Source organism: Ranitomeya variabilis, chromosome 1 (assembly GCF_051348905.1).
Source record: "Ranitomeya variabilis isolate aRanVar5 chromosome 1, aRanVar5.hap1, whole genome shotgun sequence".
Lineage (NCBI taxonomy): Eukaryota > Metazoa > Chordata > Amphibia > Anura > Dendrobatidae > Ranitomeya > Ranitomeya variabilis.
In genome coordinates, this window is record NC_135232.1 from 257,858,201 (window position 1) to 257,878,774 (window position 20,574).

Sequence of the window (20,574 nt, forward strand, 5' to 3'; positions counted from 1 at the left end):
CCCTACACAATGCCTCCTGCTTATGATTGATCATTATGTATGGAAAAAGTAACTGTCCTGAGAAAATAAACTAACATGTCTTTGGTCCAAGAAAAAATTTGTATATTATCTTTACTAGCCATTATCTCCGCAACGGAGATGAGAAATGTAAAAAGAAAAATGTTTTATTCAGCTCTGCAGCCAATATTTCATGAAGTGGACAGTCTTAATTTGGTAAATGCTCCTCATACTGAAATACTCGTATACTGTAGGGCAAATTTTTTATTTTTTTTTTGCTCTTATTTAAATTCCTGAACAAACTTTTACATCTTTGGGCTGTTTTGAGGGTGTGGATTTTTTTAGGGACCACCTCACAAATCATTCAGCTGCGGCAATAAAAACTAAATTTCCGAACACTAAAAAATACTCGGAGGACACCCGAGCGTGCTCGGGAAATCTCGAGTAACGAGCATATTCGCTCATCACTATTCATTATTTTTCCCTAACTAAGGGGGTGATAAAGGGGGTTTTTATTTACTATTTTTTCATTTTGATCACTGTGATAGGGTCCATCACAGTGATCAAAATGAACAAATAGTAAAAATTTCCTATTGTTGCCGGCCGGCAGATCTCAGCGGGCGCACTGTGCATGCGCCCGTCATTTTCTCCCGGAAGATGATGCCAGCAGCCAGGGGGACTTCATGGGGGCAAGCAGAGACACCACAGGTACCGGTGGGGCAACTGGGGGACCCTATTTCTCTCTCCTCTGATGTGCGATCACATCAGAAGAGAGAAAAATTAAATGAAAAATCGTACTTTTTTTTTGTAGTTGCCGTTATACCGTTAATAACGGCGATCTCAACACTGGGGTCGGTAAAAACCGACCCGAATCAAGTTCTCTGGGATTTCAGCTACCCTCGGCAGCAGAGACCCTGGAGAAATTCAGACTCTGGGGGGCGCTATATACTTTTTCCACAGCGCCATTAAAAAGCGGCGCTGTGGTTTAAGTACCCTTAACTGCCGCCATTAAAAGGCGTATCGGCGGTTGTTAAGGGGTTAGACCATAGGTCATTTTCTGATGGTACAATCCCTTTAAAGAACAACACCACCCAAAGACAAAAAGGTATAAAAGGTATCAAAACAAAGTTAGTTTAAAACAGAAATCCTGTGCGCAAGAGTTAAATAATTTGTGTGTTGTCCATCTTACCCAAGAAATGATGATCCCCCTGAAAAGTTTATGTGATATATTCACAAAACGTCATGATAATTTAGTGAACTTACTTGAAGTCTGCTGCAACCAAGTTAAATGCATTGTAAAGATGTCCCTCAGCAGATATATTCTTTAAATATGAAAAACTATCAAGATCGGATGTCAGGAAGTTGGCCACAAGAGCACCTAGGTTGAGAAAAACAAAATCACAAAATGACTATGTACCAACATTTTATGTTTACCATATAAAGGCCAGGAAAATTGTGGAATTGAAATAGATCGTTGTTTGAGCACTTCTGGTGAACTTAGGTTTAATTTTGTTAAGGTGTCAATAAACATTAGATGAAATCGACATCTAATGGTGGGGTCCTCTCTCCTAGCAGATTTAACTTAAGCAAGATCAAATTTTTATTCTCATGGCACATAAGCCACCACCGTAAAGAACACCACGAGATGGACACAGTGAAAAGCTGCTTTGATCACATTAGTAGGGTTTCCCCAGGATTATGATATTGATGACCTATACTTTGGGTTAGAATGGAGGCATAAAATAATGACTTTATTTTTTATATTTCAATTTTGATTTGTGCAAATCAAAAGGGCAAAACTATTCCAAAAGCTATGGCAGCAAAATAGTTAAAATACTTTTTGTGAAAGAAAAACAAGCGATTACAAATAATCATACTTTAAGCCATTATTGCGGTCTCTGCATGATCTCAGCAGCTGTTGCCTGCTAAATCCTAGACCCATGAATCACTACATTTCAGAAATGAAAAGGTGTTGTATTTTCAAGTTGTAAAACTAATGTAACCAATATCCAAACACATTATCAAAAGGCTGCCCAGCAAAATGCACTGTTATTTTTATTGCTTCTCAGATTAGGATGAACCTACTAGTCAGACCTGCCAAATAAAGGGAGATTGTGTGAAGAACAATGTTGCTTCTATTGATATATTATACACTTGTCATCCTGAAGACAGATATTGGTTTTCTACCACCAAAACACATGAGAGTAGCGAACCCTGAAAATCAGCAAGATCACCAAAGTTCAGCCTCTGATTTAATATGAGGCAGATTTAAAGTCCTTTTTCAAATCCTGTTTACTGTTGGTGTAATTGATTTACTCTGACAGATTATTCAGATTATTAGATTTTCTTTTTAACTACACTTCTCACTTTAGCAATGAATTCAATTTATTTAATTGTTTATTGTCCAAGATAACCTGGTCTGATTGATGCCTGATAGACTCCATTGATGCATTGTTACTGTCAACAACCAGTAGTTACAGATAATAGTTTGGCTAAGCAAGACAAAGACATACAGATAATACAGCTAATAAATCGCTCATTTCTTCTGATATATTTCCATCAATTCTTGATGCATCACTTGGAGTGTTTTATGATATGCTGCAAATTTTCCACTGGGGATCTCCATAATAGTTGAATCATTACATGTGAATGACAACCAGCTAATGGTTTACTATGTGGATCATTTTCAAAATGTTCTTAATATTTAAAATAAGACAAATGTGCTGTCGTGCATCATATTTGTTAATTCTAATAACATAACTGTTTTTCTTTGTTACAAATGGTAAAATTCTGCCCCTCCTGTCAGCACCATAAAGCCAATTTGTTAAAGGCAAGTAAAAACGAGTTGTCAGGTAGCTGAACCCATTGTAAGGTATTGACTAGCCAGTTAAAGCTCAGCCCAAAATATAACTATGTAACATTTCCACCCCCTCACTTCACAATGACCTTTGGCATGCCAATTAAGCTATCCTGTAGACAATGATAAGACAGTGGCCCCAATTCATCGTGGCTTTCATCAGAATTATGGAATAAAACACTTTGAAAAGTTGCAAAATCTTTGCACAAGTGGAAGTTGAGGAACATGTAGCAAATTCTATCCTTTTCTTGACAGTTCCAGCCAGATCCGCCAAAGGGGGTGGGGCATGGGCAGGACACGGTGTGGTGAAGTCCGCCTGGCAAACTCTCTAGTTTTGGAACTTAATCCAGAAATGTTCTACAGTCCCTGACTTGGATTAAGTTTCTGGCAAGGCGCACATCAGTGAGAGGATGTGCTTAATTCATTAAGTGGCGTGCGCCTCTGAATTTTGCACATCTTCATCTTGAATACAAATTACTAAGAATGGCGTACAAACTCCAGTCCTAATGAATCAGGCCCAATGAGTCAATTGCAGAATATGTGCATGTGGCTTTCTATAGAAAACAGAAAGATTGCATCCAATATTAAAAATCCATGCTCAGAAACACCTTTTTTTTTTTTTTTTTAAAAGACACTAGTAAGTACTAAAAACTTTTGACTGAATGGAATGAATTTCCACAGCCATGTTTGAAATGGAAAGATCAAACCTGCCAAGAAAACTAGAGTCCACATTTGAACCAAATATGGGATCAACTCCTTTTTAAGTCCATGGATTTTTAGTGAGATGTTCATCAAGCACATTTACAGGTGACTGTTTTGAAGCGTTTCTAAACATATGGCCAGTTACTATATATTTGTTTATGTATGAGATCTTCCAAAAAAGCTGGGATTTTACAGGAAAAAAAAAAAAGAGGGGAAGAAAAAAAAAGACTGCTGTTAACACAATGCACATGAATGAAAAGCAAAGTTGGTTCCTTTAAAGGGACTCTGTCACCTGAATTTGGAGAAAACAATTTTCAGCCATAGGGGCGGGGTTTTCGGGTGTTTGATTCACCCTTTCCTTACCCGCTGGCTGCATGCTGGCTGCAATATTGGATTGAAGTTCATTCTCTGTCCTTCGTAGTACATGCCTGCACAAGGCAATCTTTCCTTACGCAGGCGTTTACTATGGAGCAGGGGTGTCAAACTGCATTCCTCGAGGGCCGCAAACAGGTCATGTTTTCAGGATTTCCTTGTATTGCACAGGAGATAATTTAATCACCTGCACAGAATGATTCCAGCACCTTGTGGAATGCTAAGGAAATCTTGAAAACACTCATGGTTTGAGGCCCTCGAGGAATGCAGTTTGACACCCCTGCTATGGAGGACAGAGAATGAACTTCAATCCAAAATTGCAGCCAGCAAGCAGCCAGCGGGTAAGGAAAGGGTGAATCAAACACCCGAAAACCCTGCCCCTATGGCTGAAAATTGTTCCCTCCAAATTCAGGTGACAGAGTCCCTTTAACCCCTTCACCCCCAAGGGTGGTTTGCACGTTAATGACCAGGCCAATTTTTACAATTCTGACCACTGTCCCTTTATGAGGTTATAACTCTGGAACGCTTCAACGGATCCTGGTGATTCTGACACTGTTTTCTCATGACATATTGTACTTCATGATAGTGGTAACATTTCTTTGATATTACCTGCGGTTATTTGTGAAAAAAGCAGAAATTTGGCTTACATTTTGAACATTTCGCAATTTTACAACTTTGAATTTTTATGCAATTAAATCACAGTGATATGTCACACAAAATACTTAATAAGTAACATTTCCCACATGTCTACTTTACATCAGCACAATTTTGGAACCAAAATTTTATTTTGTTAGGGAGTTATAAGGGTTAAAAGTTGACCAGCAATTTCTAATTTTTACAACACCATTTTTTTTTTAGGGACCACATCTCATTTGAAGTCATTTTGAGGGGTGTATATGATAGAAAATACCCAAGTGTGACACCATTCTAAAAACTGCACCCCTCAAGGTGCTCAAAACCACATTCAAGAAGTTTATTAACCCTTCAGGTGTTTCACAGGAATTTTTGGAATGTTTAAATAAAAATGAACAACTTTTTTTCACAAAAAATTTACTTCAGCTCTAATTTGTTTTATTTTACCAAGGGTAAAAGGAGAAAATGGACCCCAAAAGATGTTGTACAATTTGTCCTGAGTACGCCGATACCCCAAATGTGGGGGTAAACCACTGTTTGGGCGCATGACAGAGCTCGGAAGTGAAGGAGCGCCATTTGACTTTTCAATGCAAAATTGACTGGAATTGAGATGGGACGCCATGTTGCGTTTGGAGAGCCCCTGATGTGCCTAAACATTGAAACCCCCCACAAGTGACACCATTTTGGAAAGTAGACCCCCTAAGGAACTGATCTAGAGGTGTGGTGAGCACTTTGACCCACCAAGTGCTTCACAGAAGTTTATAATGCAAAACCGTAAAAATAAAAAATCATATTTTTTCACAAAAATTATCTTTTCACCCCCAATTTTTTATTTTCCCAAGGGTAAGAGAAGAAATTGGACCCCAAAAGTTGTTGTACAATTTGTCCTGAGTACGCTGATACCCCAAATGTGGGGGTAAACCACTGTTTGGGCGCATGGGAGAGCTCGGAAGGGAAGGAGCGGCGTTTGACTTTTCACTGCAAAATTGACAGGAATTGAGATGGGACGCCATGTTGCGTTTGGAGAGCCACTGATGTGCCTAAACATTGAAACCCCCCACAAGTGACACCATTTTGGAAAGTAGACCCCCTAAGGAACTTATCTAGAGGTGTGGTGAGCACTTTGACCCACCAAGTGCTTCACAGACGTTTATAATGCAGAGCCGTAAAAATAGTAGTTTTGTATTTTCCCGAGGGTAACAGGAGAAATTGGACCCCAAAAGTTGTTGACCAATTTGTCCTGAGAACGCTGATACCTCATATGTGGGGGGAACCACCGTTTGGGCGCATGGGAGGGCTCGGAAGGGAAGGAGGATCATTTGGAATGCAGACTTAGATGGAATGGTCTGCAGGCGTCACATTGCGTTTGCAGAGCCCCTAATGTACCTAAACAGTAGAAACCCCCCACAAGTGACCCAATATTGGAAACTAGACCCCCCAAGGAACTTATCTAGTTGTATTGTGAGAACTTTGAACCCCCAAGTGTTTCACTACAGTTTATAACGCAAAGCCGTGAAAATTTTTAAAAAAATTTCCCCAAAAAATTATTTTTTAGCCCGCAGTTTTGTATTTTCCTAAGGGTAACAGGAGAAATTGGACCCCAAAAGTTGTTGTCCAATTTGTCTTGAGTACGCTGATACCCCATATGTGGGGGGAACCACCGTTTGGGCGCATGGGAGGGCTCGGAAGGGAAGGAGCGCCATTTGGAATGCAGACTTAGATGGAATGGTCTGCAGGCCTCACATTGCGTTTGCAGAGCCCTTAATGTACCTAAACAGTAGAAACCCCCCACAAGTGACACCATTTTGGAAAGTAGACCCCCTAAGGCAGTGATTTTCAACCTTTTTTGAGCCGCGGCACACTTTTTATACTTAAAAAATCCCGGGGCACACCACCAACCAAAATGGCACAAAATGACACTAAAACAGTACATATTCTACATATAGTTAATAATATAGATTCTAAATGTATTTATACTCACTCAGTGTGAAACCTGGGCCTGTTTCGATAAACACAAAAGGGATATCCTGGCAGGAATGGTGGAAAGACACACACGAAGCTCTTCCTCAACAGTTCTCAGTCTCTCCCTGTTTTTAGTTTTTTTTTGTGCACATGCCCTACCCCTAACCCTACCCCTAACCCTACCCCTAACCCTAGTTCTAACCCTAGTTCTAACCCTAGTGGGAAAAAAAATATTTTCTTTTTTTTTATTATTGTCCCTACCTATGGGGGTGATAAGGGGGGGGTCATTTACTATTTTTTTTATTTTGATCACTGTGATAGGTTATATCTCAGTGATCAAAATATACCTGGAACGAATCTGCCAGCCGGCAGATTCGGCGGGCGCACTGCGCATACGCCCGCCATTTTGGAAGATGGCGGCGCCCATGGAGAAGACGGACGGACACCGGGAGGCCCGGTGGGGGGTGGATCGGAGGACAGGGGGGTGGCATCGGAGCACGGGGGGAGCGGGCAGGAGGACGGGGGAGCGGACAGGACGACGGAGGGGAGCGGAGCACCGGACGGAGGACCGGAGAGGAGATCGGTGGTGGTGGGGGGGTACATAAGTGTTTCCAGCCATGGCCGATGATATTGCAGCATCGGCCATGGCTGGATTGTAATATTTCACCAGTTTTTTAGGTGAAATATTACAAATCGCTCAGATTGGCAGTTTCACTTTCAACAGCCAATCAGACTGATCGTAGCCACGAGGGGTGAAGTACCACTCCCCCTGTCCCTGCAGATCGGGTGAAATTGGAGTTAACCCTTTCACCCGATCTGCAGGGAAGCAATCATTCCATGACGCCACATAGGCGTCATGGGTCGGATTGGCACCGACTTTCATGACGCCTACGTGGCGTCAAAGGTCGGGAAGGGGTTAATGAGCTGTTGCTGACTTAATGATTATACACAGCATTATTGGCGGGCATTACCTTGGCGGCGGGCAAATGCGAGAGTCTCTCTGCTCTCCGGATGACGCGCCGGCCTCGGTGACGTCATTAAGTCGCGCGAGCGTTCAAAGCTCGCGCATGTATTATTCCGTGACTGCGCATCGCTGCGCATTGCCGGGGAACAAAACAAAGGGGGCACCATAGTTTGGGGAACTTTCCCCGCGGCACACCCGACCATGTGTCGGAACACTGGTTGAAAATCACTGCCCTAAGGAACTCATCTAGATGTGTTGTGAGAGCTTTGAACCCCCAAGTGTTTCACTACAGTTTATAACGCAGAGCCGTGCAAATAAAAAAAAGTTGTTCTCCAATGTGTTCCGAGTACGCTGATACCCCGTATGTTGGGGTAAACCCCTGTTTGGGCGCACGGGAGAGCTCGGAAGGAAAGGAGCACTGTTTTACTTTTTCAACGCAGAATTGGCTGGAATTGAGATCGGACACCATGTCGCGTTTGGAGAGCCCCTGATGTGCCTAAACAGTGGAAACCCCCATTTATAACTGAAACCCTAATCCTAACACACCCCTAACCCTAATCCCAAAGGTAACCCTAACCACACCTCTAACCCAGACACACCCCTAACCCTAATCCCAACCCTATTCCCAACCGTAAATGTAATCCAAACCCTAACCCTAACTTTAGCACCAACCCTAACCCTAACTTTAGCCCCAACCCTAACTGTAGCCTTAACCCTAGCCCCAACCCTAACCCTAGCCCTAACCCTAGCCCTACCCTAGACCTAGCCCTAATGGGAAAATGAAAATAAATACATTTTTAAAATTTTTTAAATTTTTCCCTAACTAAGCGGGTGATGAAGGGGGGTTTGATTTACTTTCAGGGTTTGATTTACTTTCATAGTGGGTTTTTTAGCGGATTTTTATAATTGGCAGCAGTCCCACACTGAAAGATGCTTTTTATTGCAAAAAATATTTTTTGCGTTACCACATTTTGAGAGCTATAATTTTTCCATATTTGAGTCCACAGAGTCATGTGAGGTCTTGTTTTTTGCGGGACGAGTTGACGTTTTTATTGATAACATGTTCGGGCATGGGAGATTTTTTGATCGCTTTTTATTCCAATTTATGTGAGGCAGAATGACCAAAAACCAGCTATTCATGAATTTCTTTTGGGGGAGGCGTTTATACCATTCCGCGTTTGGTAAAATTGATAAAGCAGTTTTATTCTTCGGGTCAGTACGATTACAGCGATACCTCATTTATATCATTTTTTTGTGTTTTGGCGCTTTTATACGATAAAAACTATTTTATAGAAAAAATAATTATTTTTGCATCGCTTTATTCTGAGGACTATAACTTTTTTATTTTTTCGCTGATGATGCTGTATGGCGGCTCGTTTTCTGTGGGACAAGATGATGTTTTCAGCGGTACCATGGTTATTTATATCCGTCTTTTTGATCGCGTGTTATTCCACTTTTTATTTGGCGGTATGAGAATAAAGCGTTATTTTTTGCCTCGTTTTTTTTTTTTTTTTCTTTTTACAGTGCTCACTGAAGGGGTTAACTAATATCAAAAGAGAAGGCAACACTCAAGCTTGAGAAAGGCTCAGTAGAGCTGAAACGTCGCATTGACATGTGGGTTTGAATAAATCCTACACTTTTTTGAACAAATGGAGTGCTGCCTTCTCTTTTGATATTTGTGGAATGTGGACGACCAGTGGACAGGTTGCCTGGAGGCTTTGCACCCGGAGATAAGTAGCAGTGGTGTGCTGTTCCCTTTTTTATAAATAAATAAATGAAGGGGTTAACTAGTGATATAGTTTTATAGGTGGGGTCGTTACGAACACGGCGATAATAAATGTGTACTTCTATTGTTTGATTTTTTTTTTATTTAGATAAAGAAATATTTTTATGGGAATAATTTTTTTTTTTTCTTCGTTATTTAGGAATTTTTTTTTCTATTTTTTTTTTTTACACATGTGGAAATGTTTTTTTTTTTTACTTTGTCCCGGGGGGGGGGGGGGACATCACAGATCGCTAATCTGACATTTTGCACAGCACTCTGTCAGATCACCGATCTGAGTTCCAGCTGCTCTGAGCAGGCACTTGGTAAGCCACCTCCCTCCCTGCAGGACCCGGATGCCGCGGCCATTTTGGATCCGGGCCTGCTGCAGGGAGGAGAGGTAAGAGACCCTCGCAGCAACACAATCACATCGCGTTGCTCCTGGGGTCTCAGGGAAGCCCGCAGGGAGCCCCCTCCCTGCACGATGCTTCCCTGTACCGCCGGCACACCGCGATCATGTTTGATCGCGGTGTGCCGGGGGTTAATGCGCCGGGGGCGGTCCGTGACCGCTCCTGGCACATAGTGCCGGGTGTCAGCTGCCTATCGCATCCCCTGTGAGCGCGGCCGATCGCGCTGGACGTACTATTCCGTCCTTGGGAATTAGGGCCCACCCCACATGGACGGAATAGTACGTCCAATGGCAGAAAGGGGTTAAGATTTTCTGGACACACAATCCCATATGCCCTTCAAATATGAAAAGCTTCAAACCTCTCTTGTCAAGATCCTCCCTCCAAAAGAATCCTCTTTAGAGGAACATTACTTCATTCAAATCAACAGAACAACTAAAAGGTCATCACTTTTATTCATAGCCAATCCATGACAGTTTTCCTTCAGCTATATACAATAGATTTAGACTCAAGAGATATCATACAGTCAATATAGAATCTCAAACTATTTGCCATATCTTTAATACTGAAGATAAATTCATAAAAAAATAAGTTTTCTTCAAAGGGATTTTACAATAAATAACTATAAAGGTGTTTCAAGACTGTTTTTGGAAGCCAAAGTGAATTAAAAGGGTTGTACAACTTCTTTACATTGAACAAACTGATACATTCTGGGAATCCTGAGGGCACAGGAGCTGTGCCCACTTGATTGCCACCCACAAGAATGCCACCAGGAAATCTAACGTTGCATTGTGTTTGGCAGAATAAAGGAAGATTAGTTTACTTCACCCATAGCAATCTCTTCCGGACGCTGCGTCTGCCTGTGGGTATAATGAGCCGCTTTCTCTCTCTCCCACCCACTCTCTCACCCTCTCTCCCCCATTCTCTCTTAACTACTCTCTCACCCTCTCTCCCCAGCTCTCTCTCTACCACTCGCTCGCACTCTCTCACCCACTCTCTCCCCATTCTCCCCCATTCTCTCTCTCCCCCATTCTCTCTCTCCCCCACTCTCTCTCTCCCCCACTCTCTCCCCCACTCTCTATGTAGAAATCTGCCCACAGCTCTCATCTGGGACATTCAGTGGGTGAGAGAGAGGGTGAGAATGGTTGAGAGAGAGAATGGGGGAGAGAGCAAATGGGGGAGAGAGAATGGGGGAGAGAGATAGAGAGTGGGGGAGAGGGGAAAGAGAAGGGGAGAGACAGTGACAACTCATTCTAAGAGACCTGACGTCATATCGGCACAAAGCTTAAGTAGAGCACCCTTCAAATTCAGAGTGACAACAGCTACTTTGAGGGTCTCTACAGCAACATACCAGAAGACGACCTAACTCCAGAACAGGAGCATCTAACCATAAAACTGAGGGACATGGAGGAGACAATCAAGGACTTCCAAAATTCCGGACACACCAATCAGTGTGATGGAAATAAAAGACAGAATCAAGCGAATAAAAGGCAAAAAGGCTGGGGGCAGTGATGGCATCTTGCCAGAGGTGATCAAGTACAGATCGCCAGACATACATGCAGCCCTGGCAAAACTATTCAGCCAAGTCCTGAGCGCCGGCTACTTCCCCCAAAGTTGAAATCAAGGTCTTATAACGCCCATCTACAAGAATGGGAACCATTACGATCTAACAAACTATAGAAGAATCAGTGTCAACAGCATTCTGGGAAAACTGTTTAACAGCATCAGTAATAAAAGGATCACCAACTTCCTCACCCAAAATTACATCATCAGCAGAAGCCAAGCTGGATTAATGCCAAATCACAGCACCACTGATCACATCTACACCCTGTACAGCCTCATCAAGACACACCTCCACAGCAAAAAAAACATGGTAAAATATTTACATGTTACGTGCACTTCAAGAAGGCCTTTGACTCAGCGTGGCACCCCGGCCTGTTCCTATGACGTTATCAAGAGCTCATACACTGAGAACCATTGCAGACTGAAGGTGAATGGCAAAAAGACGTCTTTCTTCAGGCAGGGCCACGGTGTCAGACAGGGATGAAACCTGTGCCCAACCCTATTCAGCATCTACATAAATGGACTGGGTACAGTTCTGGAATCATCCTCCGCCCCAGGCCTCAATCTCAATGACCAAGAGGTGAAGTTCTTGCTATACACAGATGACCTCCTGCTACTCTACCCAACCATGAGAGGCCTCCAAGATAGCCTGGCAGTGGTGGAAACATTCAGCAACACATGGGAGCTGCCCAAGAACCAAAAGACCAAAGTCATGGTGTTTCAGATCAAGAACCAGAACAAAAACGCCACTCTTTCACATTTAATGGCTCAATGCTGGAAAAGACCAACAGTTATATGCACCTCAGTCTGGAGCTAAGCCAAACCGGGAGCCTCAGGTAAGCAGCAGAGACCCTAAAACTACAAATTAGACCTACCGGTAATTATATTTCCAGGAGTCAATCATGACAGCACGACAGGAGTAGTCCCGTATATCCTATAGGGACAGGAAACACACAAGAGGTTAAAAGCCCCCCTTCCACCTCACCCCAGTGTCTTATGCCAATCACTACACCAGGATGGATGCAACTCTATTTTATTGAACTCTTAAGGTACCTTCACACTAAGCAACTTTACAACGATAACGATAGCGATGCGTGACGTTGCAGAGTCCTGGATAGCGATATCGTTGTGTTTGACACGCAGCAGCGATCAGGATCCCGCTGTGAGATCGCTGGTCGTTGCTGAAAGTCCAGAACTTTATTTCATCGCTGGATCTCCCGCTGACATCGCTGAATCGGTGTGTGTGACACCGATCCAGCGATGTCTTCACTGGTAACCAGGGTAAACATCGGGTTACTAAGCGCAGGGCCGCGCTTAGTAACCCGATGTTTACCCTGGTTACCATTGTAAAAGTAAAAAAAAAAAAACACATACTCACATTCCGGTGCCCGGCGTCCGCTTCCCTGCACTCCTCCTGCATCCTGTGTAAGTGCCGGCCGTAAAGCAGAGCGGTGACGTCACCGCTCTGCTCTGTGGGAGATGCCGGAGATGTTCGGCGCTGACACAGGATGCAGGAGGAGTGCAGGGAAGCGGACGCCGGGCACCGGAATGTGAGTATGTGTTTGTTTTTTTTACTTTTACAATGGTAACCAGGGTAAACATCGGGTTACTAAGCGCGGCCCTGCGCTTAGTAACCCAATGTTTACCCTGGTTACCAGGGGACTTCGGCATCGTTGGTCGCTGGAGAGCCGTCTGTGTGACAGCTCTCCAGCGACCACACAACGACTAAACAGCGACGCTGCAGCGATCGGCATCGTTGTCTGTATCGCTGCAGCGTCGCTTAGTGTGAAGGTACCTTTACATACAAATGATAACTCACATCAGTTTCAAAGTTCAGGGGAGGGAATGTAATGATGCTGTCATGATGGACTCCTGGAAATATAATTACCGGTAGGTCTAATTTGTATTTTCCCAGGACGTACCTCATGACAGGAGAAATACCAAATAAATGGCATTCTAGGGTGGGACTACTGCCTGTAGGATCTTTCATCCATAGGACAATTGGTGACCTGACATCACATCTAACTTATAATGTTTACAGAAGGTTGTTATATTGGACCAAGTTGCCGCCCAGCAAATCTGGTCTATGGAGGCCCCTGCTCTTTCGGCGCAGGAAAAAAAATATTGCTCATGTGGAGTGGGCTTTAATTTTAAGCGGGGGATCTTTTTTCTCTGACTCATATGCTAGTGCTATAGTAGACGTGATTCAACTAGACAAAGTTAATTTAGAGGCTTTTTTACCCTTATTATTCCCAGCATATTGTAGGAAGAGATTCGAATCCAGCCTTGAAGAAGCTGTGACCTTTACATAGCGCATCACTGCCCTTCTCACGTCTAGCATGTGAAAAAGCCTTTCCTTCTCATTTTTGGGAGATGACAAAAAGATGGAAGAATAATCTCTTGGCTCAAATTTGACTGACACTACCTTCAGTAAAAAGGACAGGTCAAGCCTAAATATTTACCGATCCTCTAGGATCTGTAAGTAGGGATCCCTGACTGAGAGTGCCTGTAATTCACCCAAACGTTTCGCCGAGGTAACTACCACCAGGAATTGCGTCTTCATAGAACAGAAGTTGATGCCGTATTCTTCTTGGGGCTCATAGGGGGATCTGCACAGTGTATTTAACACAAGGCTTAGGTCCCAAGAAGGAACAGTCTCTCTGACTGTGGGTCTTAATCTGGTAATGGCTCGAGAAAACCTTGCTACCCAAGGGTGGTCCGCTAAAGGAAAGTCCATGAAGGCACTAAGGGCCCAGATCTGCACCTTCAGCGTGCTAGGCTTTAGGCCCATCTCAAATCCTTCCTGGAGGAAGTCCAATATTCTGGGAATGTCTGGGCGAGCTGTGCTCGAAGTAGATTCCCCCACGTAAGAACAGAACCTCTTCCGTACTCTGGAATAGATCGCTGATGTTATTGGTTTCCTACTCGCCTGCATAGTAGTTATCACCCTGTCTGACAATCCCCTGCAACTTAGGATCTTCCGCTAAGGATCCAGGCAGTCAGGCGCAGAAGACAAGGGTGTTGGTGCCAGAGGGGACCTTGAGACAGGTCGGGTCTGTCTGGAAGTGGAACTGTATCTTGCAATATTGGAAACCAACTCCTCTTTGGCCAGAAGGGAGCTACCAATATCACCGTGGCCTGATCTTCTTGGATTATACTGAGTATTCTCGGTATGAGGGGAAAAGGAGGAAATGCAGGCAGAAGACCTTCTTCCCAACTCTGAGATAGGGCATCTATGCCTTCTGGGCTGTCGGCTGGATTTATGGAGAAGAATCTTTCCACCTCCGGGTGCTTCCGCGTTGCAAACAGGACAGGTCTATACACGGAGTTTCCCATCTCTAGGTCAGCTGGTGGACTACTTCTGGGTTCAGTTCCAACTCTGAGGACCAAAGTTTCTCCCTGCTGAGAAAATCTGCCGTTATGTTCTCGGAACCTTTCAAGTGCACGGCGCAGATGGACCGGACGTTTCTTTCTGCCCACTGAAAAATATTTTTTGGTAAGGTCTGCAGGAGTTGGCCTCTTGGACCTCCCTGGCGTCGCAGGAAGGAAACTGCTGTGATATTGTTCAACAAGACTTTTACATGACGATCTCTGACCGTGTCCTGACAGCGTTGCAGAGTCTCCCATACAGCTTTTAGCTCTCTGTAATTGGAGGATCTTCTCTGGTCTTCTGGGCCCCATGTGCCCTGTAGAAAACGACCCTCTACCTCTGCACCCCACCCGATCAAACTTGCATCTGTGGTAATCCGGATGCAGGGGGAAAGGATCCAAGACACTCCTCTTTCGAGATTGTCCCTGGATGTCCACCATCACAGGGAACATTTTAGAGCGTTAGGGACCCCCATCTTCCTGTCTAGGCCCGACTGATGCCTGCTCCAGGATGTAAGGACTACACTTTGAAGGCGTCTTGAATGGGCCTGACTCCAATGTTGACTTGGGATGCAGGATGTCATCAGTCCTAGGATCCTCATGGCGTATCTGATGGAGGTTATCTTTTTCCTCTGTAACACACACATCCTGCTTCTGATCTCCTCCTGCTTCACATAGGGTAGGTAGGACATCCTGTGATGGGAATCGAGGAGGACCCCTAAGAACACCTTCTGGATCCCTGGATGTAAATCGGATTTTCCCAGTTTATTTGCCACCCTAGGTCATCCAGAACTTTCATAGTGCAGGATAGCTGTGATTTGAGGTGTATTGCAGAGTCTACTATCAGCAGGATGTCATCCAGGTAGGGGACCATGATAATCCCTTGTCTCCTCAGAAAAGCTGCCACCTTCTTCATTATTTTCGTAAAGATATGCGGGGCTGAGGATAGGCTGAATGGGAGGCATGGGAACTGGAAATGATGGTTTGAACCGTGATGGTATAAACTGAGCCTCAGATATTGGCGGTGGTCTGGGCGAATCGGCACATAGTCTTCTCTTAGATCTAAAGTGCACATGTTGTCTCTCCCTATCAGTTCAATGGCAGATTTTATGGTCTCCATTTTGAATCTATTGTATCTTACCCACTGATTCAGGGGTTTTAGATTTATGATGGTGAGATATTTGCCCGAAGGCTATTTTTTATTGAGAACAGGGAGAAGTAGTGGCCCTGATCTATTTCTACAACAGGTACCACCTCGATCACCCCCAAATCTAAGAGGTTTCTGACATCCATCCAGAGGCTGCTTTGTGTGGAAAGGGATTGGGGGATTTTATCTGGGTGGACAGTTCGTCAATCCAGACACACATGGACTTAGCTACCGAGGTGGCTGCTATGTTGGTGTTATAATCGCCACCGTAGACTCCCAGCTTCTTCTCAACAGACCCTCTGCTTTCCCCCGTCCATGGTGTTCCGCAGGCAGGAAGAGTCCTCAAATGGTATAGCGGTATTTTTTGCCACTCTGGCAATAGGAATGTCCACCTTTGGGATTTCCTCCCATTCTTTGATTTCTTAAGGATCAAAAGGAAGACATGCTTTAAAGTCTCGAGGGATGAGCAGGCACTTCTCTGTATCTTTCCATTCTTTCAGGATCATGGCTCTAATATGCTGGTTGACAGGGAACACTCTATTCCTTTGGGTTCTGAGACCACCGAACATGTCATCCTGAACCGTGCAAAGGACCCCTGTTTCTTCAATCTTCATGGTTGCCCTCACCGCTTTCAATAGGTGGTGCGTATTTTCGGATAAGAAAAAATACTTTTTCCTCTCCTCGGATGGCCTCTGGAAAAAAACCCTCTTCCTCGACTTCAGCCTCTTCCTCTGAGTAGTACGAGTAAGGGCACGCTTACGCTGAGGATTCCTCCATCTCCCATTGGGCTTTCTTGTGACAGGAGGTGCTCGGATGTGGCTGTGGTGGCACGAGATTAGCAACAGTGCTCTGGACTTCTTCCCTGATAATGGCCTGCATATCTGTCAGGAAGGACGCCTGTTCCTCTCTTAGGAATTTTGCAACACACTCCAGACATAATTGTTTTGTATATGAATCCGCTAATACAGTGTTGCAAGTCGGGCATCTCCGCATCATTTTCCGGGAAGAAGAGCTGGACCTTAAGGGGATCCCTTTATCCTAACACACAAAAAGGAACAGTTCCCATTTTACTAAGTGACTACTAACATGAGGTAAAGCAAGTACTATGGGTAAGTGCCACCATAGTCACTGGCCAAGAACTGCTCGGCAGGGGCTTCTGAGCAAGATCGATTAACCTCCATGGTTCAGACTGTGGACATCACCCGTCCTGTGAGTACCCTTTTTAAAGGGTACCTTACCTTATCCAGATAGTCTCCAGATTACCCCCATAGCTCTCTAATGTGTTCCTGATTGGAACCCAAGCTGCGCCATCATGATCGGAAGTGTCCCTCTAAACCGGAAGTGTGCATCCTCGAAAGGCGTCCGGCTGGAAACACGTTCCCCAGTGAAAGGCATGTTCACCATGCAACCGGAAGCGGCCGGCGGCGGCGTGGAGTCGAGAACCCTCCGGAGAAGGAAGCGGCAACATCAGGAGCTTCCCTGCTCTACTGACACGCTGAGGGACTACCGCCCAGTGAGGTATCAGCGATGTAGCCTCTCGACAGCGGGAAGGGAAGAGATCCAGTCCCCTCCGATCCCACTGAGCCCCGGTAAGTATCGCGCTCATGCGATCCTCTTGCGCGCTCTGTCCTGCTAGGGACAAGAAAAACACTGAGGATAAGATGGAGGGAGGGGGGGGCTTTTAACCTCTTGTGTGTTTCCTAGAGGATATACGAGACAACTCTTGTCATCCTGTTATGAGGGATGTCCTGGGAAAAGAACCTTCTGCACCATCAGAAGACAAATGTACCACCTCAAACTACTGTTGATAGTCTGGTTTAATATATTTGACAGCATCTTCACTCCTTTACTGCTGTACAGCAGCAAGGTATGGGGCCCAGGGACCTAGCCAGACCAGAGAAAGTGGGATCTCAGCCCAACCAAAGTTTTCCACTTAAGAGTTCTGCAAATATCTCCTCCTGGTCCATTGCAGCACCTCAAATATAGCCTGTCGGGCAGAGCTGAGCCGAGTTCCCATACGGCTCACAATACACAAGAGGGCACTATCACGCCAGGCGCACATATACAGCAGCAACCCAATCTCCTACCATCATAAAGCCCTGCCGAGCAGGAGCCCAGTGAAAGCCAGGAACCCCGGCAGTCAGTCAAGCCAAAATCAGCAACACATAGCAACCAGAACAGGGAAAACAGAAGGAGTTGTGATCAATACAAAATACAAATAATACAATAAATATTAGACAATAATCTGAAAAAAGGAAGAACAGTGATACCATAAAACTATATAGCAGACGGTGATCGATCAATCAATCATAAATATCTGTGGCCTCAATCAATATAAATATAGCTGTTTGAAAATCTGATACTGCAGCTAACCAAAAATTGCACCTATGCTGCATGTACTTGTGTCACTGAGCGTGGGGGGGATAGTCGAGCAAGTTGACTTACACAGTTTAAGAAAAGCACGGGTGGCCCTCGGGTGTGCACTGATGGTATTCTCAATCTCAGGTACTTAAGCTCTGTATGTATCGCCGGGCATAAGTATTGTCAGATATGATGAGAGATGTGCAAAGTTAGGAAATCAACTTTTTACCTGTGGTCATGATCATAGAGCGTGCCACACAGCTGGTAACACCGCAACGTGCGTTTCACCGCCTTTGCAGTTTCGTCACAAGTTAACTTCACACAGGTCAGGTTGCACAGAGCCTACTGCTCTGTAGCTTGCAAAACCATAATCTGACACACCAAAGACAAAACAGAGTTTAAATGGGAATCGTGGACGAAGAGCCACACCCAAAACCCAGACTGGAGGGAGGGAATCACCCCACTACCAAATCTGCAAACCCCTCCAAGAAAGCACATGTCAGGTTTTCCTAAAAATCTGACTTGTCAACTACTTTGACCAAATCCATACTCACTTTTACTCTGCCTTGTTATCACAGACGTTTCGCTGTAATCACAATGCGCTCCAGCGGGTTTAGTATGTCGCTATACACATCCTGGGGGACACATACCAGCCCCCGTATATGATTCCCCTCACTGCCTCACACCCCCGAATGAACTATTACTGCCCAAACTGTGCCACCCAACATCCCATCTTGATAACCTCCCCGATTACACTTCTTTTTTCTTGATTTGGCAACACTAAGTGCATTTTTGTCCCGCCAATAAAGCCAATGAGAGAGAAGAGGCATTTCACTGATCGATAAACACTAAAAAAAATATAATTATTTTTTTTTCATCACCCAATGGTATATAATTCTATGAGGCAGTGGTGTCAACATGCTCACTTGTTCCCCTAGATGAATTCATTGGGGAGTATAGTTTGTAAAATGAAGTCAGTTATTGATGGTTCTGGCAGCTCAGGGGCTGTGCTAACATAACATGGCACCCTCAAACCATTCCAGCAAAATCTGAACTCCAATATGGCGCTTCCCTTTGGAGTTTTGCACGGTCCATTTTCTCCTATTACCCTTGTGAAAATGCAAAATTTGGAGATAAAGCAACATTTTGGAAAAAATAAAAAAAATCATTTATTCCTTCCACATTACTGGTATTTTCAGAAATACGTGCTAATTATATTGACCAAAATGCACCACTAACATGAAGTACAAAGTACATTTCCCAATAAAAGATAAAAAATTTCATGCCAATCTAAACCCCCACAAATGGAGTCCCTTTTTTACCCACTTCATCACAAGAGCAGTCACATCAAAACATTCCATCATTTGGTAATAAAAGAATTGAGGTATAACACAGGTATAACATAAGAACGGGCATGACGTTCCATAGTCTATTCAGGCAGTTTCTAACAGAACATCAAAAAATCCCACCAACCTGAAACTCATCATCCTTGAACAAATTCCGAACATACACCAAATAGACTGCAAAGACTTATCAATAGAGAATCCTATTGGATTTTCAAATTAATTATCCACGCTCAAACCAGATGGTTTAAATGAGTGCATAAACAATACAGGACATGAATAGGGAGTTTGTAATAAGAACATATAATTTTTGGTTTTTTTATGTGTCACTCTTTATGTGTTATTAACATGTTTTTTTATGTTTTCATTGTATCACTTTAATTCTAATGAAATCTACTATATAATTGTCTAAGGGTCACTTCCGTCTGTCCTTCTGTCTGTCTGTCACGGATATTCATTGGTCGCGGCCTCTGTCTGTCATGTAATCCAAGTCGCTGATTGGTCGTGGCTAAACAGCCACGACCAATCAGCGACGGGCACAGTTCGGCGGAAAAATGGCCGCTCCTTCCTCCCCGCAGTCAGTGCCCGCTCCGTACTCCCCTCCAGTCAGCGCTCACACAGGGTTAATGGCAGCGTTGACTGTGATGTAACGCACTCGGTTAACGCTGCTATTAACCCTGTGTGACCAACTTTTTACTATTCATGCTGCCTATGCAGCATGAATAGTAAAACGATCTAAATGTTAAAAATAATTTAAAAAAATAAAAAATAGTTACATACTCACCCTCCGTTGGCCCCCGGATCGACAACAGGCCTTTCCCGATCGCGACGCTCCGGTAACCGGTCCATGCTGCGATCTCGCGAGATGATGACGTAGCGGTCTCGCGAGACCACTACGTCATCATCTCGCGAGACTGCAATGCACTCTTCAGACCGGAGCGCGCGAGGAGCATCGGTGACCGGCCGCTTCGATCTGGGCGCCAACGGAGGGTGAGTATGTAACTATTTTTTATTTTAATTCTTTTTTTTTTAACAGGGATATGCTGTATACTATGTGGCTGGGCAATATACTACGTGGCTGGGCAATATACTATTTGGCTAGGCAATATACTACGTGGCTGGGCAATATACTACG

At 44.2% G+C, this 20,574-nt stretch overlaps 1 protein-coding gene across 2 annotated transcripts in view; it reads right to left on the minus strand.

Moving 5' to 3' along the window:
* TANGO2 (transport and golgi organization 2 homolog) overlaps positions 1-20,574 on the minus strand; it is a 366,375-nt gene that overhangs the window by 132,921 nt on the left and 212,880 nt on the right. For both annotated transcript variants that reach the window (XM_077293385.1, XM_077293384.1), the window contains exon 5: positions 1,261-1,375. In XM_077293385.1, coding sequence (XP_077149500.1) covers positions 1,261-1,375 — 115 coding nt within the window. The remainder of the gene's footprint in view (positions 1-1,260; positions 1,376-20,574) is intronic.